The sequence below is a fragment of the Mastacembelus armatus genome, chromosome 8, assembly GCF_900324485.2.
Source record: "Mastacembelus armatus chromosome 8, fMasArm1.2, whole genome shotgun sequence".
Classification (NCBI taxonomy): domain Eukaryota; kingdom Metazoa; phylum Chordata; class Actinopteri; order Synbranchiformes; family Mastacembelidae; genus Mastacembelus; species Mastacembelus armatus.
Genome location: NC_046640.1, coordinates 4327029 through 4351370, shown reverse-complemented (window position 1 = coordinate 4351370; position 24342 = coordinate 4327029). Strand labels below are relative to the sequence as shown.

The following is a 24342-nucleotide window of genomic DNA, read 5'->3' as shown; positions in this document are numbered from 1 at the left end:
AAACCAAACGATACAACATGGGGTTGTACAATTTTCATGCCTTGTGTCAGTACTCTTGATCTTTACTGGTTACTGACTTTTAATTGAAAAAAAATAATTAACGTGTAAAATCTATTACAAAGACAAAGAAAAACGGAACCTTTACCTCTACATTTGCACATATATGTAATATTAATACTAATTAGAATACATTTATAAATCAATTTTTGATTTTTAATAATTTGCAAAAAAATGTTTTCACTTTATCGTAATAGGTCAATTATTGTATATTAATGGGCAAATATGACATTTAAAACAATAAATAAATACAATAAAGTGAGCAAAAAGTGAATACAGTACTTTCTCAAGCCATTAATCCAAAAGATTGTTCCATAAAGATGACTCTAGAAAAACTTTTTTGTTGTGTAATTTTAATAGAAAGATCATTTGGAGCGGCAACGAATTTATACTTGAGTATGTAGATTTTTTCCTAGTAAAATTATAACTTATGGTAATGGCAGCATCACCTTAACCCTGGGGTCCATATCATTGAAGCCTAACAAGAACCTAATGAATTTGTTACGAGAACTGAACTCTACGCTTTTTAAGATGTTTTTTAATTCCTGCAGATACTCTGAAATTGTCCTGAACTGACGTCAGTGAACTGGCACTTGAACGCGATGACCCGGCTCAGCGGTGCGCGTGCTGCTCGTTCATTCATTCAGATATCTGACTTCACTGTACGCGCGGAGCTAAAAAAGGAGCAAACGCACAAAACAGAACGAGACGGAGGTGATGATGATTCTGTTACAATGTAGCGAGCGCGTACCCGATCTGCGCGCGACGCTGAAAAATGTACCCACCTACTGCCGTTACCGTAGTTACCTACATACCCGCCTGAACGGGTATGTGCACGAGCAAGCAGTGGGCAGGCAGGAAGGGAAGAAGGTAGGAAAGGAAAGGAAGGAAGGAAGGAGGAGTACTGAAGGGGGGAAAGAAGCGAGAAAGGAAGGAGGGAGGAAAGGAAGGTAAGAAGGAGGGAGCGGAATTAGTCAGTGATAGAGGGGAGGAGAGGCGGCGGGCTGTTCTGCCGAGGTGGACGTGGCGGGTCCGGCGGAGTTAGCTGCAAGTAACGGGCAGCGGAGCCGAACCGAAGCGGACAGCCGGCCATGAACCGGACCTCCCGCAGGTAACGTACCGCTATCCCCGCCGTTATCAACCGCCTATCCGGCTCTGGTGAGCTTCTTTTTTCTTTTCACACAGCTCCGCTTCGCTCGGCTTGCTGCTTTTCTTAACGGGCTGCACCGTTTTCTGACATATAATGACCGCGAGTGTCGCCGTCGGCCGCTGCACTGATTTCATAATTTGACACAATTGGTTTCTTTTGTGCTGACAGCCGCTCCCCGCTGCGCTCAGCCAGCGTGCTAAATACAAAAAGTGCACAAGACCGCGGAGGAGGCTAACCTACCGCTGCTCCCCCCCTCTGCTGCCTCTCCTCCCCGCTTCCCTCTCCCCCGAGCTAACATCAGCTAGCCCCGCTAGTTAGCTTAGCAGGCTGCAAACGACGTTAGTGTGATAAACAAGATGGCCACTGGCTAGCTCTGCTAGCTAGCTAGACATGGCACCCTGCCCTGGCTTTGTATGTAAGAAAAGCACGTTTAAATGCATTTCCTTCTCTGTCATTAGAGGTGTTCACTCTGAGCGCACGAATGACAGAAACGAAAAGTTGCTGCGCACAAAGCGGAGGATGTGGTGCTTTTGTGAAACAGACAGCGACATCCTTAGTAAAAAAAAATCACCTCCAGATTCTTTCAGTCAGCTTGTGCAGAGGCTGCGTGGCGAGTTGAAAAGGCTACCTGAGTGTTTGAAGAGACAGGTAATCACATCAAGAGAAACTTTACACTGCACTCAGCTGAGAGTTTGAGCTGAGAGGTCAGACAACATGCTGCATGTTTATTACTAATCATCAGTTTTTGTTGTGTGCAGATTTGTCGTACTTTGACGTTAACGTTGCCAGGGCTCATACCAGCCAGACTGCCTCCAAACTTTTCAGTGTGTGTGCTTGTGTGTGTGTGTACGGGGAGGCCGCTGCAAGCCTTCAGCAGGACTGCAGAGCAGTAATAGTTTCTGTACTTATTTGTGTAATGCACATTCAAATAGTCAGTCCACATTAAGATGTATGATAGCAAACATACACTTTGAGCGCTGAAACAAAATTTGTCAGATAAGTATTGAACTTTTTGCACAAAACTGCAAACAAAACAAAGAAACAAAGAACTTTCTCTTCTACCTCTGATGGTGTAAACCTTTGGCTTTGTGGTTGTCAACTGATTTTAAAGCCCCATGATTTGCTGTTTAGTGAAATTTCAGGTTAAGCTGAAATTAATAGTTAACTGGTAGACTAACGAAAAAGATTCAGCAATTACTTTAATAATCAAATAACTATAATTTTTAAGAAAAAATAAATACACAAAATGCTGCACATTCTCATTTCAGTCTCTCAGATGTAAAGATTTTCTTCTTTTATGTGTCATAAATCATGGTAAACTGAATGTAGGTTTGGGACAGTTTATCAGTCAAACAAAACATATAAAGTCATCACCTTGGTCATTGTGAAATTATGGACATTTTTATGTTATTTAGTGAACTAACAATTAATTGATTAAAGGAAAAAAATTGCAGATAAACAGTGACAAAGTTGTTAGTTGTGACTGTAGTATTAACTTTGAAGATGGGATGTAGTGTAATTGTTCTGTTATGCCATTAGTATATGATAGTGTATCCAGGAAAACAAAGCTTAAATTTGTATTACACAACAAACTCATCAAAAGTAACAATTTCTATACATGGTTTATATAGATGGTTATATGTATATTCACTTTATAGTGTGAAGGTTAATGTCAAGACCTAAACTTTTTGTTTTGAGTGCTACACTTGTTGTAATGCCCTTCTCACTATGTTCAGTAATTCCATAACAATAATGATTTTTTAAAATATCTATTTACCATTTTAAACTTTATTACAAATGAAGTTTAAATGTGTGTGACACATGCAGCCAGAAATAACAAATAGTTGCAACTATCACATTTTCAACACCACACAAAGACAAATCTGACCAGATTTTATACACACACACACACACACACACACACACACACACACACACACACACACAGTGGTGTGAAAAAGTGTTGGACCCCTTCCTGATTTCTTATTTTTTTGTATGTTTGTCACACTTCATTGTTTCAGATCATCAAACAAATTTCAATATTAGTCAAAGATAACACAAGTAAACACATCATACAATTTTTAAATGAAGGTTTTTATTATTAAGGGAAAACAAAATCCAAAACTACATGGCCCTGTGTGAAAAAGTGTTTGCCCCCTAAACCTAATAACTGGTTGGGTCCACCCTTAGCAGCAGCAACTGCAATCAAGTGTTTGCGATAACTTGTAATGAGTCTGTTACAGCGCTGTGGAGGAATTTTGGCCACTCATCTTTGCAGAATTGTTGTAATTCAGCCACTTTGGAGTGTTTTCGAGCATGAACCGCCTTTTTAAGGTCATGCCACAGCATCTCAATCGGATTCAGGTCAGAACTTTGACTAGGCCACTGCAAAGTCTTCATTTTGTTTTTCTTCCGCCATTCAGAGGTGGACTTGCTGGTGTGTTTTGGATCATTGTCCTGCTACAGAACCCAAGTTCACTTCAGCTTGAGGTCACAAACAGATGGCTCGACATTCTCCTTCAGGATTTTTTGGTAGACAGCAGAATTCATGGTTCCATTTATCACAGCAAGTCTTCCAGGTCCTGAAGCAGCAAAACAGCCCCAGACCATCATACTACCACCACCAAATTTTACTGTTGGTATGATGTTCTTTTTCTGAAATGCGGTGTTACTTTTACTCCAGACATAATGGGACACACACCTTCCAAAAAGTTCAACTTTTGTCTTGTCAGTCCACAGAGTATTTTGCCAAAAGTCTTGGGGATCATCAAGATGTTTTCTGGCAAAGCTGAGACGAGCCTTTATGTTCTTTTTGCTCAGCAGCGGTTTTTGTCTTGGAACTTTGCCATGCAGACCATTTTTGCCCAGTCTCTTTCTTATGGTGGAGTCATGAACAGTGACCTTAACTGAGGCAAGTGAGGCCTGCAGTTCTTTGGATGTTGTTGTGGGGTCTTTTGTGACCTCTTGGATGAGTCGTCGCTGCGCTCTTGGGGTAATTTTGGTTGGCCGGCCCCTCCTGGGAAGGTTCTCCACTGTTCCATGTTTTTGCCATTTGTAGATAATGGCTCTCACTGTGGTTCGCTGCAGTCCCAAAGCTTTAGAAATGGCTTTATAACCTTTTCCAGACTGATAGATCTCAATTACTTTCTTTCTCATTTGTTTTTGAATTTCTTTGGATCTCAGCATGATGTCTAGCTTTTGAGGATCTTTTGGTCTACTTCACTTTGTCAGGCAGGTCCTATTTAAGTGATTTCTTGATTGCGAACAGGTGTGGCAGTAAACAGGCCTGGGTGTGGCTAGAGGAATTGAACTCAGGTGTGATAAACCACAGTTAAGTTATGTTTTAACATGAGGGGCAAACACTTTTTCACACAGGGCCATGTAGTTTTGGATTTTGTTTTCCCTTAATAATAAAAACCTTCATTTAAAAACTACACTTGTGTTATCTTTGACTATTTAAATTTATTTGATGGGGGGCCAACACTTTTTCACACCACTGTACATTAGGGCTGCACCTATTGATCATTTTTGGAGTCGAGTATTCTACCGAATATTTCAGAGATTACTCGAGCAATTGGATAAAATTGACTTTTGCATTGTTAAACTTAAACAGTAATACTATTGTGTAAACGGAATGTTACCTTAAAATGACCTTAACTTGTAAGGCTTCGCTGGGTCAGCCGGTCTGGTTCAGAACTGGATGTTTTCTGTTCAGATGTTGAAGCATTGAGAAAGTGTGGTTCGCCAGTTCTACTTTACAATACACGCATTGCATGGTGTTGACATCATATTTAAGTTTGAAATGATGCAAAACTTTGGACATTTTCTGCCTTTTACACAGTTTCGCTCTCTGCCGTAGCGCCAACTTTGAATTACGTTGTGCGACAGTGATTACGGTCCGTGTGGAACAATGATCCCTAGGCGATCTTTGTCATCAATTTCCGGTATTCCGATATTTGGTGCAGCCCTAATATATATATATATATATATATATATATATATAAACACTCAGGTAGCAGCTTCTCGTGTTTAGCCGGAGATGACTGACAGAACAAAATGAAACTGGGCTCTTCTCGATTTGTGTGCATTTACTTAACTAAAGATCTTTTGTGATGGAAAAATCTCTACCTTGTACCACTAAACATTCAAGTTTCACTGAGCTATATATATATATATATATATATATATATATATATATATATATATATATATATATATATATATATATATGAGTAAATATATGCCTAACACATCGAAAGAATAGTTGTTAGACTACCTGTTTAACTTCACTTTTTCATGTGAATTGATCCAGTTCTGAAAGTTCTTATTCAAAACACTAAAGTTGATTATTATAAATCCAATACAAATGAAAGTTTAACACAAGGATGTGAAATTGATTTGAGAAGATCCAATGGAAAGATGTTTTTTTGTTGGAATTGTTGAGAACCACAATAACACTCAGTCAGCTCAGTGAAACTTGAATGTTTAGTGGTACAAGGTAGAGATTTTTCCATCACAAAAGATCTTTAGTTAAGTAAATGCACACAAATCGAGAAGAGCCCAGTTTCATTTTGTTCTGTCAGTCATCTCCGGCTAAACACGAGAAGCTGCTACCTGAGTGTTTCCTACGCTAAGCTATCAATGAAAAAGAGTGATAACAGATTTGTTAGTGCCGTTACCAAACACCCTGTCTGAACTTGTAGTCAAGTTGCTGGGTCCAAACAATTTTTTGTGTCACATTTTCTCTTAATTTTATTCAAATGCAGTAAAACACTGTACTGTAGAGCCAGCTGTCATAAAGCAAAGCTGAGGTGGACAGAACACAGAGTACAACTGAGAAACCACAGAGTGCAATAAAGAACCATAATACAGTAAATGAAGGATTGACATTTATAAAACAAAAATGCATTTTTGACCAATTCAGGCTTAACTGTAGTTGAAGTTGTGCAATAAATTTTTCTGCTGCTGTACATTTCCAGATCTGTTTTAATGTTTTAATTCTTTTGAATTGGGATTCAGTGAGATCAGTTGTGATTTAACAAGGTGATAACTTCTGACCAGATGCTTAACTGATAAACAGTGTGGCTGTTGGATGATTTTTTTTTTTTTTTTTTTTTAAAGATTTTTTGCAGGTTAGAAAGTTGGTTCATCTGTGTGCAGTTTGAGCAACTTTGTGGTTTCCTGTGTTGGAAGTTAAATAAACCAGACTAAGTTTATATTAACATTTTTGCAGTAGTATTTCACATGTTGATGTATAGGCTTGACACAGATTTGTTGTATAAAAATGTACATACACTGTACTTTTCCCCTTACTCTCTTTAAGTATAAGTAAAAGCGTTTAAGTATATGTAAAAACACTTTCAATTTTTCTGTCAACTTTTTGAGGATGGTGTTGTGTTGTTTGAATGAACTTTAGTATTCCATGGACAAACTGGAGTTTTCATACTCATGTTTCATATATGCCAGTTGATTGATCAGTACAGTACATAAAAAAGGAGGTTCTGATTGTGCAGAAAGCACAAAATGTGTAGTTCATAGTGTAAGAGATAAATAGAAAATGCACAGTGCCTGCCCAGCGTAAACTTCGCTGTAATCTTATCTCTCTTTCTGCAGGCTGGTCCTCAGGACATCTCACTGACCTGCAAGGCCAGTTTTTGGGTCCTCAGAGGTTCTCAGGGATACGCCCCCTACTCCCCAGCTCCTTCTCTCGGAAAACACAGATTTGTTCAGGAGAGGGGGGAGCAGAGGAAGGAAGGAGTAAGGGAGGAGAGGAAGGTGGAATTCATAACCTCACTAATACTTCAGGTGGTTGAACAGTGAGGTGAGGAGGATTGGCTCTGCCCCTCACCATGACAGACTTAGAAACTGACTGTTTGGGCCTCGGCCTGCCCCCAGACTGCGGCTCTCCTCCCCCACCTCTGGACCCCTCTTTGCAGGTAGACTGTGGTCCAGGGCCTGCCTCGTCGACCCCAACACCCACTCTGGCCCTCCTCTCCTCCGAGTGTCCGACACCTACCCTCAGCTCGCTGGCGGAAGAGATTGCCGAGCCGCTGGTGATGCTGCCGTGTGTGAAGAGTGAGACGGAGGATGGAGACCTTGAGCCCATCCAGACCGTTGACCTGTCGGAAATCCAGCCACTATCCACTGCAGAACTAGGCCAGGACCAGATCAAGATGGAGATCAGCGGCCTTGACTATATCAAGTCTGAGCATCATGGTCACCATGGTGACCACCACCTGGGCCCCTTTCACCATGCTGACGTTACAGAGCTGGACTACAAGTCACACTATGAGCCCAGCTCTGTGTTTGACTACATCTCCCAGGTACATCTCCCCTGTTCACACATGCTCACAGATTGAAGTTTTATAGCAGAAGTATCTGTGGTATTGGGACTGTTGCTTGGACAAAACGAGACATTTGAAGTTGTGAACATGAGCATGTGCATTCTCTCACAATCATTTTCCATCTCCTACACGAATCAAAAAATATCTGCTGATTATTATTAGGAATAAGGTTGCTCATGTTCACCTCGACCTGAACTTGCCTCTACTGCACAATAGTTTATATAACAGCATATACTATACAAGCCGTTGTCCTAATATCACAAATAGAAGATATCAAATGATCTCAGTTTGGTCCTGTGTCATATGGGATATTTACTTTCTTCTATTTAAGCAACAGTGCTCAGTACTCAGGCAGCTGCTGTTTTGGTTTATCCTCAGCCTGATCCTAAACAAAGTTTTTTAGTTTAGCCACAGCAGAAATATATCATCTCTTTAATGCAATTTAAATAGTTTTTTTTTTTTCTGAAATTCTACACATTTGGATCATATGATGACATGTTTTGATTTATTAACCTTCTATTTGAAAGTTATCATTAAGGACCAGTGCATTCACCTTAACACACAGCCAAAGCAAAGTGCTTTAGTTTCTCTGCTCCCCCCATTTCTCTTCCTTGAGGAGTCCTGCTGTCAAGCCTTAGTCTCAATCTGATCCTAATGTAAGATGATCTCCTGCTGAGCGCATGGTGTTTCCAGTTCTTAACATCATTAACTAATGACTGCAAATCCTTTTAAGTAAAGGATACTGACTTACCTACTTACAATGGAACTGATTTACACAGCTCTCTGCTCACAGTGTTGAAACCTGTTCAGTATCTACGACAAATCTCCTGTCCGTGCCACTTTTGCACATTCTTTCGCTTTTCTAAATAGGCAAAACTATGGACTGAGAGTACTTTAATTTCTGCAGGACTTGGAACAATTAGGGTGAAGCGTCATTCACAATAGTGCTGGGAGACAGTCGTATGAATGTTGGGGTGACAAATGGACATTTATTTTTGTTAGGCTTTTAAACAAAGTTTTGTTGTCAGCTATTCAGTGGTCAGTGTAAGACTGAGAACAGAGCTAGCAAAATAGACAAAACTGTTTTTATTGAATTCAGTGTAGATACATATAAAGGAAATGTATAACCACAACAAACTCCTCCAGAGTGTGGGAGTAAATCAGCAATGTAATAAAGAAGTAGCAAGTATTGGAGTCAGTGAGTTTCTGTCTATAAAAACGTAAAATGCAAAACATGGTGTCAAAGTATACTCTTGATTTAAGCTGCATTTTTTTGTGTGGTAGGTGACAGACACTCTGGAGTACATAAAGTCAGATCACCACGTGGACCTTCAGTGTTACTACACCACAGAACTGAGCTCCCTGAAGTCTGAGTACCTAGAGTGCAACACTATGTCCACCCACATGCAGCACAATGGCCTCGAGTCCATTCACATGGCCGAACTCCGCACTGAGCTCAACAAGCTGCGACCTGATGCCCTGCTGATGGATGGCATTGGGAAACTGGACCCTGAGTTTGGAGGGGGTGGCCTGTATGAGCTGCAGTTGGCCGAGGATGGGAAAACATCTGTGGAGGTGACCGGGACAGTGACTGGACAGGGAGCAGGAGGAGGGACTGTGGTCATCACAACCAAAACCCAGAGCCCAACTGTGAGGAAACCTCGTAACATGCAGGGGGAGAAGCCTTTCTCCTGCACACAGTGTGGGAAGAACTTCAGCACGCTGGGAAACCTGAAAACCCACCAGCGCATCCACACAGGGGAGCGACCATACACCTGCTCACAGTGTGGCAAGAGCTTCGGCCAAGCAGGCAACCTTAAACGACACCAGCTGATCCACACAGGCCAGAAGCCATATGTGTGTGCTCACTGCCCCAAAGGCTTCACGAAGGCCGACGATCTGCGGTCACACCAGCGGCTGCACACCGGTGAACGTCCGTTCATTTGTGTCACCTGCGGAAAGAGCTTTGGCCAGTCGAAGGAGCTGAAAGCTCACCAGCTGAGTCATACGGGCGAAAGGCCGTACTGCTGCCAGCACTGTGGCAAGAGCTTCACTAAGGAGACCAGCTACCGCAACCATGTGCAGATCCACACAGGTGAGAAACCCTTCACCTGCTCGCAATGTGGAAAGACATTCAGCAACTCTGGTGTTTTAAAAACCCATGAGAAGATCCACACGGGCGAGCGGCCATTTGGCTGCACACAGTGCGGTAAGAGTTTCGGCCGCCTTGGTCATCTGAAGGCTCATCAGCAGATCCACACCGGGGAGCGGCCGTATGCCTGCCCCCAGTGTGGGAAAACTTTCAGCCAGTCGGGTCACCTCAAAGCACATGAGCAGATCCACAAACGAGAGCGAGTGGACACAGCCAGCACCAGCAGCAGCAGCACCATGGGCAGTGACAGTAGCTAAAAGAAAACATACCCTTTAACCTCTCGGAAAACAAAGTATTATTCCTCTTTTTTTTTTTTTTTTTTTTTTTTATAAATACTATATATAATTTTTTTTTCCTTTTTGAATTATTTCTTACATTTTCATACCTTTTGTGCTCTTTTGCATTATATATGTGGGCAGGGTGGACTCTGACTGATTTGCTCTTATGCAAGTGTCTGTATGTGTGTACATGTTACGTACTGTATGTCTGTGGGTGGGTGTGACACTGAGGGGCTTGTAGATAATCGTCAACTGGTCTGTCTGAACTGTAGTGAGTGTAGAATCTCTCCCTGGAGGACCAAGTACCAGTACTTATTTTTGAAGTACTTACTGATACACAAGCACAAATATGTCAGTGACCAAGTTGTTTTTTTGTTTTTTTTTAATACTGAAACAAACCAGCAGTTCCTGACTGACCAGGACCCCATTTATTGGTTAACTATCAATCTTCGAAATGTTTCACATGCTTTCAAATTTCTAAGTTTCCCAAAGCATTACCTCACAGTGAGTGCAGGCATATTTTAAGAGCTTCTGAATACACTTTAAAATACTGTGGTGTATTTGTAAGATCTATGAATTACAATATAGTCACAAGGCAGAAAAGTTGTAATGGGTATAAAAATGTTTTATACTCGGAGTCATTAAGTATGAAAATGAAGTTTAATATTTAGTCAACAGTCAGCACTCTCGTTTTTTTTTTTTGTTTTTTTTTTTGCTGAGTGGGAATCAATTTAGTCAAATTAGTTTGCTGTTTGAGGCAGAATGTACTCTTCCAACTACTGTTCTACACTCCAAATCCATTACTGCTGGAAAAGCTTGTGTGAAATTCACCTCTAAAATTATATGATGCCGATTTACAGACCTATCCATGCGCTTTCTGGGTAAATTAAGACACACCTGTGTTTGAGGCATAAGTCACGAGAGAAGACAAACAAAACTGGGACACAACTAGTGTTTTTTCTGAATTAATATGAAGATTATTTTCCCGTTAAGTGATTATTTCTACTGTTTATCAACATCAATGAGGAAAACCTGGTTACAAGGTAACACCTTCAGATGTGTGTTTTGATAAAACTCCAAAGATTTAGGTTTAAGTTTTCGATCATGTACGATAATGAAAGCATCAGAAATGAGAAACTGAAACGATCAAATGTTGAACACTATTGGTTAAGAAAAATTATAAATTTACCAGTTTTCAAAATAGTTTTGTCAATCAGCAATCCCCCCCCCCTTAATTCCCAAGAACCTATGCCTTCAATTACTAAAAAAATGTATGTTATTGAGAAACTGAACAGGGTATGGGGACTGAATGTTACATGATGCATTTGACACTGATATTGCAAAAGTACTTTTTCATGTTTAGATGGAGAGAGGAGAGTCTGTAGAGTCCAGTTTATTTAATGATCAGAGCGTCAAAGCAAATAAAAACACAGGTCTTTGACTGCAGCTGTCCTGTGAGATCGGCTATACTGACTGACATGGTCTACAGACAACAAAAGGTTACCATGTTGAAGTACAGCTGCCAACTATGTGAAAGCATCTAAAACCATTGCAAATGTGTGTTCATCCTGATCCTGGTGAAATATTAAATGCAGAACACTTCACACTTTAGAAATGTGATTGATTTAAAAACAGACATTTTCTGAACCTGAACATAGCAGGATCAGGTGTATATTCAGTGTTGAGCAAAAATTGAACCTCAGATTAAGAAGTTGCTTTTATTTTTATACCTTTATCAATTTTGTGTGTCCTATAATCTTTGTTTCTTTAATTATTAGACCTATATGAAAATGAAATAACTTGGGGGGGAAAAGAGAACAGTGAAGCCATGGAAACAGAGAACATCTAAAAATGTAATTTCAGCAAAGAAAAGATTTAATTGAAAGCATAATTAGACAATGCAAAAAATATTAGTTTTCATCTTGTCCATCAAAGTGGAGTGACATTGTTCAGTTAATTTGTTACTTCATTTAGAAATAACTTGACATCAAATGACACATAACAGAGAACACCAATGTTAATGATAAATATACAGGCTTAAAAATGGAGAGAACAAGCTTTATACCTATTGTTGACCTACAACCATTCTAAAGCATGTTGTGAGAAAGTCCTTTTTCTTAAGGAAGTTCAGAGATTGATGTTTTTGGTAAACAGGGTCCTGGTGCAGATTCATTAATAATATGTGCTGACAGTGGTAAAAGTACTTCTGAGTACATTTCAATCTTTTGTGTGAGTACTTGTTTTTGAGTACTTGCTGCCAATTTATTAGTATTTTACTTACAGGTATGGGTACTCTCAGGCGTACACTCTGTTATTGTGTTGTTATAAATCTAATGATATAATTTTTTTTTTTTTTTTTTAGGTGATTTAAAAAAAATTTTTTATTGATCAGTATTGATTAATCAGGAATCAGGAAGCTGATTCAGCATCCCTTTATTTTGTAACACAATTAAAATCATCCCAGTACTGACAGAAATTCAGTTTTCAGTATCACTGGGCTCCAACAGGACCAAACACATCAGCACAAAGGAACCCGACACCCCCCCCCCCCATGTTTAGATCGCTCACTGTGTACAAATCTTCTATTGATAATGTCATTCTTTTAAAAAAAAAAAAGTAATGACATTATAAAGAACAGCAGCAAAAAAGACAAAGTGTTGAAGCATCTTGTACTGGAAAATAATTATTAAAGAAACTAATGGCATGTCCTGCCTGGCTCTCTTTGTTCTTCTACTAATTAAAATTAGTTTTTTTTTTTTTTTTTTCTTGATTTTCATGAGACCGCTTTTCATGTTACGGCAATATATATATATTTTTTTATTTCATGATAGCGTGGAGAACGTCAAAATGAGCACAACAAATGCTCTATATGGAAGAACTGATTACATTTTATATTGTCAAGTGCTGACAACTGACAAATGTTTGAATAAGAAAACAGTTTATGAATTTGAGCAGATACATTTTTATATTAAATCAATGTCTGCACACTATGGAAATGAAGGAGTGACACAATAATTTGAATATCATCACCTGAAGTGAAACACCACTGAGTTGCACTAAATATTTATATTTAGAATTCTAAAATTCAGAAAAATGTGCCTTATATTAAAAAACTATATTTACATTGTTCTTTTTGAATAACCTCAATTCTGATCTAAAAATTTTGTTTCCATCTTCTGCTTGTCCAGGGCCAGGTCACAGGGGCAGTAGTCTAAGCAAGGATGCCCAGTCTTCCTTTTCCCTGAACACTTCTTCCAGGAGGACGCTGAGGCGTTCCCAGGCCAGCCAAGAAACTGGTCTGGGAACTCGCCTAGTCCCTCCAGCCTCCTCCCGGTGGGACATGCCCGGAACACCTCCCCAGGGAGGCTCCCAGGAGGCATCTGGAACCTCAGCTGGCTCCTCTCGATGTGGAGGACCAGTGGCTCTACTCCAAGCTCCTGGGTGACCAAGCTCCTCACCCTGTTTCTAAGGGACTGCCCGGCCACCCTGTGAAGGAAGCTCATTTCAGCCACCTGTGTCCGAGCTCTTGTCCTTTCGGTCATGACCCAAAGTTCATGACCATAGGTGAGAATAGGAATGTAGGTTGACTGGTAAATCGAGAGCTGCATCTTTCAGCTCCTCCGTCTTCACCACAACAGACTGGTACATCGACTACATTACTGCTGGCAATGCACCGATCCATCTGTCAGTCTCATGTTCCGTCCTTCCTTCAATCGTGAACAAGCTCGCAAGATACTTAAACTCCTCCATCTGAAGCAGGATCTCTCCCAGGAACCGGAGATGGCAAACCACCTTTTTCCGGTTGAGAACAATGGCCTCGGACTTAGAGGTGCTGATTCTCATCCCAGCTGCTTCACACTCAGTGCACGCTGAAGGGCCTGTCTGCAAAAAGCAGAGATAAAATCCTGTGGTCTGCGAACTGGACTCTCTTCAGCCCCTGGCTGCACCTTGAAATTCTGTCCATAAAAATAATGAACAGAACCAGTGACAAAGGGCAGCCCTGCTGGAGTCCGACCTGCACTGGGAACAGGTCTGAGTTACTGCCGGCAATGTGAACCAAGCTCCTGCTGTGGTTGTACAGAGACCAGACAGGGCCCCGGACCCCATACTCCCGGAGCACCTCCCACAGGATGTCATGAGGGACGTGGTCGAATGCCTTGTCCAAGTCGACAAAGCACATATGAACTGGTTGGGCAAACTCTCATGAATGCTCGAGCAACCCGGAGAGGTTATAGAGCTGGTCCAGTGTTCCACGACCGGGACGGAAACCGCATTGTTTCTCCTGGATCCGAGTTTCTACCATCGGGTGGATTTTCCTCTCCAGCACCCAGGAGGTGGAGGTGGAGTCTGAGGAGTGTGATCCCTCTATAGTTGGAACTCACCCTCCGGTTCCCCCTTCTTAAAAATAGGGACCAGCCAGTCTGCCAATCCAAGGATACTGTCCCCGACTGCCAGGCGTTGTTGCAGAGGTGTGTCAGCCCCATGACAGCCCAACAACATCGAGAAATTTGAGATACTCGGGGTTGGATCTTATCCACCCCTGGTGACTTGCCACCTAGGAGCTACCGACCGACCTTGGTGACTTTAGCTTGGGTGATCAGCCTCTGACTCCTCAGCCTCTGCTTACTTTATGGAAAATATGTCAGCAGTGAGGAGATCCACTGAGTATTCTTTCCACTGTCTGACAATATCCCCAGTCAAAGTTAGCAGCTCTCCACCTCCTCTGTAAACATTGTTGGCAGAGCGCTGCTTCCCCCCTCCTGAGGTGCCGGACGGTTTGCCAGAATTATGTCGAGGCCGACTGGTAGTCTCCCTCCATGGCCTCACCAAACTCCTCCCAGATCTGAGTTTTTGCCTCTGCCCCCGCCTGGGACACAGCACACTTGGCCAGCCAGTGCCCATCAGCTGCCTCAGGAGTCCCGCAACCCAGCCAGGCTTGACAGGACTCCTTCTTCAACTTGATGGCATCCCTTACCTCTGGTGTCCACCACTGGGTTTGGGGATTGCCACCACGACAGGCACCAGATATATTATAATAACAGCTCTGAGCCACTGCATTGACAATAGAGGTGAAGAACATGGTGCATTCGGAGTTAATGTCCCCATCCTTCCTCGGGATCTGGTTGAACCTCACGAAGATGGGAGCTGAAAACCTCTCTGGCAGAGGGTTTGGCCAAACATTCTCAATAGACCCTCACAACACATTTAGGTCTCCCGAGTCTGTCCAGCTTCCTCCCCTGCCAGCGGATCCAACTCACCACCATCACCACCATTAGTTGACAGCTCAGCCCTTCTCTTCACCTGAGCGTCCAAGACATACGGCGAAGGTCAAATGACACAACACAAAGTAGATCACTGACCTCCGGTCTAGGGTGTCCTGGTGCCATGTGCACTGATGGACACCCTTATGCTTTTGAACATGGTGTTTGTTATGGACAAGCAGTGACTACCACAGAAGTCCAATAACAGAACACCACTCGGGCTCAGATTGGGGAGGCCGTTGAAATCAGAAGATCAAATGGCAAAAGATGACTGCAATTCAAGATACAAAAACAACAAAACAAATAAAACTTGTTTGATCAGCACTGATCAGCAATGGTTGGCTCATCTGGGATGTATCGTCAACTAACTCGCTAATGTTAGCTCTCCAGAAACACTGTGCACTTACCAGGTAGATAGCAGTTTTTTAAATATTAGGTACGAAAATCTATCTGAATTTTGTTAGCTTTATGCTCACAGCAAGCGTGCTAACATGCTCACAGCAAGTGTGCTTTTTCTTCAGGTTTTGTGTTTTGTGCAGGTAAAACATAAATTGGTCCTTTGTCAATTTCTTGCACTGCTGAAAGATTTTCAAGACTCTGGATCAGGGTAGGCAGCACCAGCACATTAACATTTTTGTGTTGTTTTGTTAGTAGGAGTTAGAATGACTTGTGTGTTTTTGACAGTTGTTTATTGCTAAGCTAATAGATAAAATAAATGAGTTATTTTTGCCTTTGTGGGCCATGGTTAACTCCAAATATAAACTCTGGCCTCTTTAATAGCTACATCTGTCCAGTCTGGTAGGCTTAATTATACCAAGTCCTTTAAATGGTGATCATAATCATAACATGTTCCTTAAACCTTTGTTTTTTTCCCCTATAACTAATTGTTACTATGTGAAGCTTTACCTGTACAGTCTGACTTAACACTCCTGTAAGTGTTGCGGTTTCCCAGTGTTTTAAGAACTGGTCAAACGTGTAATTGTTTCTAATCTACCTAATCTACCACGTAGCCATACTCCATTTTGTTTTAAAAATCAAAATAGACTATATTTTTTATAATACTGACAGTTCTCTGTCAATATGACTTTGTTATTACAGTAGGACTCAAAATATGAATTAATACAGTTTTATGTAAACAGATATCAGTTGATTAGCATAAGAAGCTTTTTAAACTTTTTTTCTTTCTCTATCAGTTGACAAATAAACTCTATTGGTTTGATCTATTAAGCTTTATAGTGCTTTCATTTTAAATTATTTTTCCATTTTTGCTGCAGTTTTGACTTTTCTGACAGAAACACTAGTGGTCATTTTAAATGATTCTCCTCAGAAACATTGACAACACTTTTTGTTGAGTTTGAGTTTATTTTTTTTTGAAGCACCAGAAAGAATTTTTGTTGGCACAGAAGTAAAGTTGCCCCAAACCCAGACCATCAAGAAAGTTTACATTTTCTCCTCACAAATCCAGGATATTTTGACTGATGGCGGAAAAATTAATGTGAAGTGAGAGATCTGCAGCCTGATGAAGATGACAAATGTTCTTCATCAGGTTGAGGTGTTTCTTAATTCAGCATGCAGACAAGCGATAGTTTGAGATTTGACTCCCCCCGGGGTCAGACAGATATGTGAATGGGCTCATTTCTTTTCCTCGACCACCTTTGTGGTGGTTGTGGTTGTGGTGGAGGAGGAAGACGATGAGCCTGAAGACCTGAGAGACAAAAATGTGTTGAAAAGGTCAGAGAAACACATACAAACTGGTTTTAGTCTGATGTTTTAGTACTGGTTTAATTCTGTTTGAAGTAGGACTAGTTCTAGTCTAGGTTACTTTCCCTGGATTAGGACTCAAGTCATTTTTCTGTGAGGCAGGACAGATTTGAGTCCCAGTCCTAGTCCTACATTTTACTAATATAAGCCTGATATTAATTCTATCTGAACTTTCTCTGAGGTAGGATTTTTTTTTTCTCTGAGGTAATTTTTTTTTTCAGTGTAGGACTAGTTGTACTCCTAGTTTAACTTTAAGGGTTGATAAATACAAGGCAACATATGTGCCGTGATAGACTGAATCTCTGATCTTACCCGCCAGTCTCTCCTTCCAGCAGCCTTCTATACTCGGCGATCTCCTTCTCCAGTCTGGTCTTGATGTCCAGCAGCATCTGGTACTCTTGTGACTGTCTCTCCATGTCGGCCTTCAGCTGCACCAGCTGCTCCTCCAGACTAGATACCTGCACAGCCACACAGGTAAACTCAGTAGTACTAGGTATTAATGGACCTAACAGGTTTTAACTAAGTAGACAATCCTGTCCAGCTCACCTGCATCTGGTATCCATTCATTCGCATGGCGTAGCGGTTCTGGATGTCAGCCAGAGTGGCTTCAAGAGACGCTTTCTACAGATGGAATAACAAGTTAAAGGTCAGAAAGCAGAAATAGACCGCTGAATGTAAACATTACTAAACAGTGATCAAAAGGAAGCAAGTTCAAATTTTGGGCACTTGTTTACTTAAATATTACTGTTTTGAATTTATGTATCTGACAGATACCACAATTCTCAGTTTAAGATTTTTCATTAAAACCACAGGTTTAATTTAATGCGCCATTGAAATGTAGAGGCAGTCGTTTCCAATCTTTTTAACTCGTGAGCTCTCCATAAAAACAGTGGATAGTTTCTGTCTCTGTCAGGTTTCAGATGGGGAGCTGTCAGCACAATTTCCAGTAATAGACAGACAATTTCCCCCGAAATATCAGATTACAAAAAACTAAAAAGAAAAAAAAAGAACTCAAGTAGTTCCTGCAGTTAAATCGCATTGAAACTGAAGGCCTTTGCACCAGATAGCACAGCTCTGAGGTTTCCCAGGTTTTAAATAAAGCTGGTTTCCAGAAACCTTGTTATTTTTGCTTAATACACTAAAACAAAGACGACTTCTTTACACTTTGTAAATAAGAAATATTTTTAAAACACTTGCACTCATATGATATTTGTGCCGTTTTTACCATAGCGAGCTGTGACTGGAGCTCGATCTCCAGAGCCTGAAGCTGACTCTTCACGTCCTTAATCTCTGAGGTTGACGATTTCAGGGACGTTTCTGTGGTTGCCACCTCCTGTTTGATGGCCTCTGTCTGAGAGGACAACAGTGGGAAAAGATACATATCATCAAGATACATAGAAAAACATCCAGGATTCATGCACTTCTACAACAGTTTGTTTCCTACCTTGGCCTGGGCCCAGTTTTCCAGGTCTTTGTTGTTTTTGGCAGTAATAGCTTCATAGTGTTCTCTGATTTCCTCCATCATCTTGGTGAGGTCCTGCTGAGGAGCAGCGTCCACCTCTACATTCACCTGACCACTCATTTGATTTCTCATGGCAAGCAGGTCCTGCAGGAGGAGCAGCACAAATATCATGTGAATGCAAACACTGCTGTTGTTTTATCAGCATGGACAGTGTGGCACATGATGTAGATATTAATCAAACCTGAGCTGAGTTTTGTATGTATCATTTTTTTTAAGGTGAGTCAGATGACAAGAGTAGTTTAGCTTTATCAGTTCGAACAGTCTTGGAAATATAGAATTCTCAAGATATGAAATAAAAAAATTAAGAATCATTAGGTGACAAAATATTTCAGGTGTTCAGAAAATGTTACACTTCCAAAGATGAATTTACTAAGTTACTTTGAAATTTTTAGTTTTGCTCACTTTTGAACAGTACACCAGTAGAGTGAATTATCAGACAGTTTGAGCTGTAAGTGGAAATGACCTGAGAAAAAAGGGCATCAGTTATCAAGATCTCAGTACCTCCTCGTGGTTCTTCTTCATAGATGCCAGTTCATCCTTCAGACTGTCAATCTGCATGCTCAGGTCAGTCTTGGCCATGCCCAGCTCTCCCAGCAGCATCTTCAGCCCAGCGATGTCAGCCTCCACTGACTGACGCATCGTCAGCTCGTTCTCATACCTGCAGAAAGAAAGTTGATTACAGGATCACAGCAGATGAACATTTTCAACTTGTTAACTGGTCTTGGAAACAGTTTCAATGCCTGTAGTTTTACACACTGTAGGAGCCTTTGTAAAAAAAAAAAAAAAAAAAAAACCCTCTGAACTTCAGGTTTGTGAATGTGGAGAATTTTGTGGAAAAATTAAATCCTCAGTAAGGCTTAATAAACTTTAACCATTTTGAACTGCGTTTTTGTAAGCTAGGCTAAAATTCACAATTTGATTATTTTTTATTTTAGACAGTTTTTCTAAATTTACAAAATATAATTTCACAAAGCCTCACAGGAAGAATGTCCAGGGTTCACAACCCGGCCTTTCTGTGTGGAGTCTGCATGTTCTCCCTGTGCTTGTGTGGGTTTTCTCCAGGTACTCTGGTTTCCTCCCACAGTCCAAAAACATGTATGTCAGGTTGATTGGTGACTCTAAATTGCCCATAGGAGTGAGTGTGAGTGTGTGAGGTTGTTTGTCTCTATGTGGCCCTGTGATGGACTGGTGACCTGTCCAGGGTGTACCCCTGCCTTTCACCCAAAGAGAGCTGGGATAGGCTCCAGCAGATCCCTGGGACCCTGGTTAAGGAATATAGATAGATGAATGGATGGATAATTTCACAAAATCAACTGACCCCAGTGACCACATGTTTTACTTTACAATTTAATTACTGAGTGTGTTTGCACTGCATGTTTTCAGGTGGGTTTTCTCCATTTTTGTCACAGTAAACCCATCTGTTGCAGTTTCCACAGCAGCCAGGAGAGGGAGTGCTGGTGCTTAGAACTCCTGCTTTGAGTTTTCCAAGGAAATTCTGAAGATTTATAGAAAAGTAAAGAGAGAGTTACTTACTTGAGTCTAAAATCGTCCTGAGCCAGCTTGGCGTTGTCAATGCTCAGCATGACAGTACTTCTGGCAATGATGGCATCTTGGATCTGAGAACAGAAGCAGAAATATAAAGAAAGTAGACATATACCAGCATCTAACGCTACACAAGACTCTTCTGATGCAAAAAATTATCAATAGCACGCATCAAAAAGGTGAAAATATCTGAAAAATGTGAAATAACATTTTCCCCATATGACAATTTTCAGCAAACTTAAAGACATATAACTACAGAGTATCATAAGTGGGACTGTGTTTTAACGAGTGTAGGGTGTGGTCAAAAGGCCTACAAGTATGGGACTTATGTATACAGACATTACATTCCCTCGTTTCCGTGCATTCCTCTCACATTTGTGTCCAAACTGTTTCATATATGGTACATAAGATAATAATCAGTGATGAAAGATGCCTTATAAAAATGCATGCTTTGGATTTTGCAGAAACATGAACATCTTGAGGTGTTTTTTCTTATCATTTCACACACCAATTAACCATTAACACGCCAATTTGTTTAATCACTTGAAAATATCTGCTTTTGGGAAATATTGGAAAAAAAACCAAAATTTTTATGTGGCAGCAAAATCAAAATGTCAAACATAAGCCATTTATGTGCAGCAGCTGAGTTGCTTTGAAGATCTAATTTTGTGAGGTGTGACACATAGGTGTGGCCGACCCAGTTATACTGACGTCCATCAGATCATTGACAGCTTTAATTTACTTCTCACTTTCTCAAACGACTGAATTCCAAGTCACTTATATCAGATCTCAGGCAGTACTGAGCTGCTGCCATTCATTTATAGTTATTTATTTATTTGCCTCTGGCCATTTTTTGTTCACATAGGATTAAGAGTTAACCATCTAAAGAATGTTTTTTTTTTTAAAAAAGAAGAAAGTCTCATTCTCACAACAAAACATTAACTTGAGCTCATTTTTAGATGCTTAGGTTTTGAAAAAAATATATAAATACGTGGATTAAAGAATTCCAGGACTACGACTACAAAAACTACACTGAACACTATTTTCTATGGTGCCCCTCTTCCTCACCTTTCCCTGTAGCTCTGCGATGGTGGCGAAGAAGGGACTATAGTCCCGAGTGCTGGGCCCGACTTTGTTCTCCACAAACTGCTTGATTTTCAGCTCCAGCTCAGCATTAGCCTTCTCCAGTGCAGCCACCTTGGCCAGGTAGGCAGCCAGGCGGTCATTCAGATTTTGCATAGTAAACTTCTCATTGCCAATCACGCTGTCTTCTGCTGCCCCAAATCCACCACCACCGAAACCTGCACCACCGCCGAAACCTGCACCACCGCCGAAACCTGCACCACCACCGAAACCTCCACCGCCTCCTGCACCACCACCAAAGCCATAACCACTGCCACCCCCAGCAGAGAAGGTCCTGCTGCCCTGGGAGACCCTAACATTACCTGATCCTCCCGCCATGCTGAATGAACTCATTCCACCACCAAAAGATGTTCTGCCAAAGCCACCACCACTGCCTCCTGTGGAGCTCCTTAGAGAAAACATGGTTGCCATGATGGAATAGAAGAAGAGGAGGTGTTTGTTAGTCTGTCTTCTCCGATGGAGGGAGTTGGAGAGGAGAGAAGTAATGTGATGCAGATCTGTTTGCTGCTTTTAAAGGTGCCCAACTGGGCTGAACTGCTGCAGGTGAGGGGTGGGGTCAATGATCCACACCCCTGAAGACGGAATGTCTCTTATTACAATTACTTTAGTAATGAACTTAGTGAGCTGGTCTTGTGTCTGAACTCTAATCTAAATGGGACAGATCTTTTGCTAGAGTGGTCCCTAAACTTTGGAAAAGTTGACCAGATATGGTAGAAGAGGATATTTAGTCATGGCTTCCCTTTTGTCAAACACACTAAATTATTTTATTATAGTTGTTGCATCTATTTAGTATCTTAACCTTTCAACCATTTTATAGTAACCTTATTAGTAGTAGTATTTTATGTGTCTTAGTAAGCCACCACCAATAGCAACCAGCTCTCATGTCCTAGATCAGGTGACAAGTTAAGAACAAACAAGTCCCAAATCAAGTGCCAAGTCAAGACCAGCGAGTCATTTTCAGTCAGGCTTATCTGGTGATCTTGTGGAAAGGCCTAACTTCTGGTTTGGAAGCCTGTGCACTAAACTAGCCATATTACACTAGTCATTATACACTATATTTAGCTGGTGCTCTTTCTACTAGAATTAGAATTAGAAGTACTAGAAGTAGAATTGTAAATAGAAATGTCAGTAGTAAAAGCACACAAATATTAGCATTAATATATATGTACTTAGTTATTTTCTGCCACACCTCTCTCTCTTCTGGGTTGTGTTATATAACACTCTGTATTTGCATGAACATTACATCCTGTTGCTGCTGCCAGTTTTTTTCCCCACTGATTACAAAGAAATGATGGCTACAGCTGAACATCTCCTGGCGCTAAGCTGCCATCTGTCATCTAACAGTGTTCTTCTTCAGGTGTATGTTGTGGGAAAACGCCCCTGGCTGACAGAGAGAAAGACAGAGTGTCAGTTTGTTGGTTTATTATATCGTCATGGGGACCCACAACTCAGTAGGTCAATAGTGTTGTACAGAAACAGGTTTGCTGTATGAACTATGGGCTGTGGTATGTGTATATGTGTGTATGTGTGTGTTTGATACAGCAGAGCAGAGTCAACAGGTGTGTGAGCTGTATATAGTTATTTTTAGAGCGAATTGGGCAACCAGCATGCTGCTTAGCATTGTCTAAAAGGGTAAGGCTGTTTTATAGCTCTAATGTTATGTATAGGTAGTTTATAACAAAATAAACCACACTAAAAATACGTCAGAAACAAAATTTGAATGACCTTATTTTTTCCATAATTTCAAAGCAGAGCTATGGGTGAGTGATTTTTTGATTGCCACCACATGAATGATGCATTGAAAGAGTTCATCTGTTTAGCTAGCAGCAGAATGAGTGTTGAATATGAAGAGGTGGATATGATTGATGGGCAGTAATCTGCTGCCACATGTACCAGTTTCAGCCCTGCAGCCACTGAAGCACTGAATGATGGGAGTGATTTGCAGCCAAATGTACCTCTCCTTGCATGAATAAAGATCTGTGTCTAGTAGTGGCTTTTATATGACCTTTCATACCTGCAGGTAGAAACTACCTGTCAACTCTGCTTCTTCTCAAGTGCTTCAAACCTTTCTGGAAGTCATCTTGGATATTACGTCTTACAGCGTCAAAAGTCAGAGAAGCACACACAATTTCACTGACACATCATCAGGAATTAGTTAAGAATTCACTCTGCAGAAGTAATAAAGCTATATTACAGTATATATAACTTTTATTTTCCATATTGACCAGAAAATTACACTCCATTTATTTGACAAATAGTTTTCTCTAAAGAAACTTGAAGTAAGTGAATCTAGTCTGCAGCAGAACGAGTCAGGTACTGACCAAACAAGTCCCTAGATTAGTTTAAGTTCAATACAGAGTCCCAAGACTATTCCCAAGAGTAACACGTCCTACGTCACGCTAAATATGTCCCATGTTAAAGTTGACAGGTCTCGAAGTCTTGACCAGTATTTGTCATGACAGTCTTACCAATAACTACAGTGGCTCATGGGGGATGAAGCAAATGCAAAAAGAAAACGGACTGCAAATGCAAAAACACATACAAAAGTCAAAGGAAAATGCTGCAGATGTGGGTGTGCTACATTGAAAGTGCCCTGTGATGCAAGAACATACAGAAAGTTCATAGTTCCTGGGGTACTTCAATCAATAAATCCAAAACGTCAACCAAAATGAGTGAGAGTATTTGGACCTCTGTGCATAATTTCATGGCAGCTTGTCCTATAGTTGTTGGCCTGTTTCAGTCTGAACCAAAGTGGTGGCCCGACCAGCAGACATTGACATCCAGGGTATCTGTGATAAGAAGGCACAATGAAAGCATTTGTATGGGAATTTGAACGTGTAGTTTAACATAAACTGTAATTGCAGTTTTGCAGTTTTAGCCTGGGACAACTAAGTGTTCAGTGCTTTGCTGCAGGGTGATTTGATACACAACAGATAATGACAGGGTTTCTCTTCAGCTCTCCCGCCTAGTAGTTTATCAGTGCTTGCTTCAGGCTCTACTCTAGAGACTCTTGAACCTCCAAACTGTCACCACACCTTGACTCTGAATGAAGCTTAAGCTCAGTAAACCCTCTGCCAAACCTCAATTAGGTTTAATTTTTAATATTCAAGTCACAACATAACCCAAGAATTT

The 24342-nt window shown here is 40.9% G+C and overlaps 2 protein-coding genes across 3 annotated transcripts; one reads left to right on the top strand and one right to left on the bottom strand.

Moving 5' to 3' along the window:
* Positions 1-926: 926 nt before the first annotated feature.
* On the top strand, positions 927-15849 carry LOC113140425 (zinc finger protein 696). 2 transcript variants are annotated; one of them, XM_026324195.2, is made up of 4 exons: positions 927-1168; positions 6821-7530; positions 8836-9995; positions 13170-15849. In XM_026324195.2, the coding sequence occupies exons 2-3, from the start codon at positions 7057-7059 to the stop codon at positions 9958-9960; spliced, it is 1599 nt and encodes a 532-aa protein (XP_026179980.1). In that variant the 5' UTR covers positions 927-1168; positions 6821-7056; the 3' UTR covers positions 9961-9995; positions 13170-15849. The 2 variants fall into 2 exon arrangements, with proteins under 2 accessions (XP_026179980.1, XP_026179979.1); XM_026324194.1 differs by lacking the exon at positions 13170-15849 and having other exon boundaries at positions 8836-12685.
* A 751-nt stretch (positions 15850-16600) lies between these two features.
* On the bottom strand, positions 16601-21701 carry LOC113140432 (keratin, type I cytoskeletal 13-like). Its single transcript, XM_026324221.2, has 8 exons — positions 21136-21701; positions 20059-20141; positions 19027-19183; positions 18448-18609; positions 18229-18354; positions 17550-17624; positions 17316-17461; positions 16601-16947 (listed from the first exon to the last, which is right to left on the bottom strand). The coding sequence occupies exons 1-8, from the start codon at positions 21619-21621 to the stop codon at positions 16875-16877; spliced, it is 1308 nt and encodes a 435-aa protein (XP_026180006.1). The 5' UTR covers positions 21622-21701; the 3' UTR covers positions 16601-16874.
* Between the last annotated feature and the right edge of the window lie 2641 nt (positions 21702-24342).

Coding starts and splice junctions, on each gene's coding strand:
- LOC113140425 (XM_026324195.2), top strand. CDS start 7,057: ATGACAGACTTAGAAACTGACTGTTTGGGCCTCGGCCTGCCCCCAGAC. Junction 7,531..8,835: donor TGTTTGACTACATCTCCCAG/GTACATCTCCCC, acceptor TTTGTGTGGTAG/GTGACAGACACTCTGGAGTA.
- LOC113140432 (XM_026324221.2), bottom strand. CDS start 21,621: ATGGCAACCATGTTTTCTCTAAGGAGCTCCACAGGAGGCAGTGGTGGT. Junction 18,355..18,447: donor AAAACTGGGCCCAGGCCAAG/GTAGGAAACAAA, acceptor TTGTCCTCTCAG/ACAGAGGCCATCAAACAGGA. Junction 16,948..17,315: donor CTGGAAGGAGAGACTGGCGG/GTAAGATCAGAG, acceptor TTTGTCTCTCAG/GTCTTCAGGCTCATCGTCTT.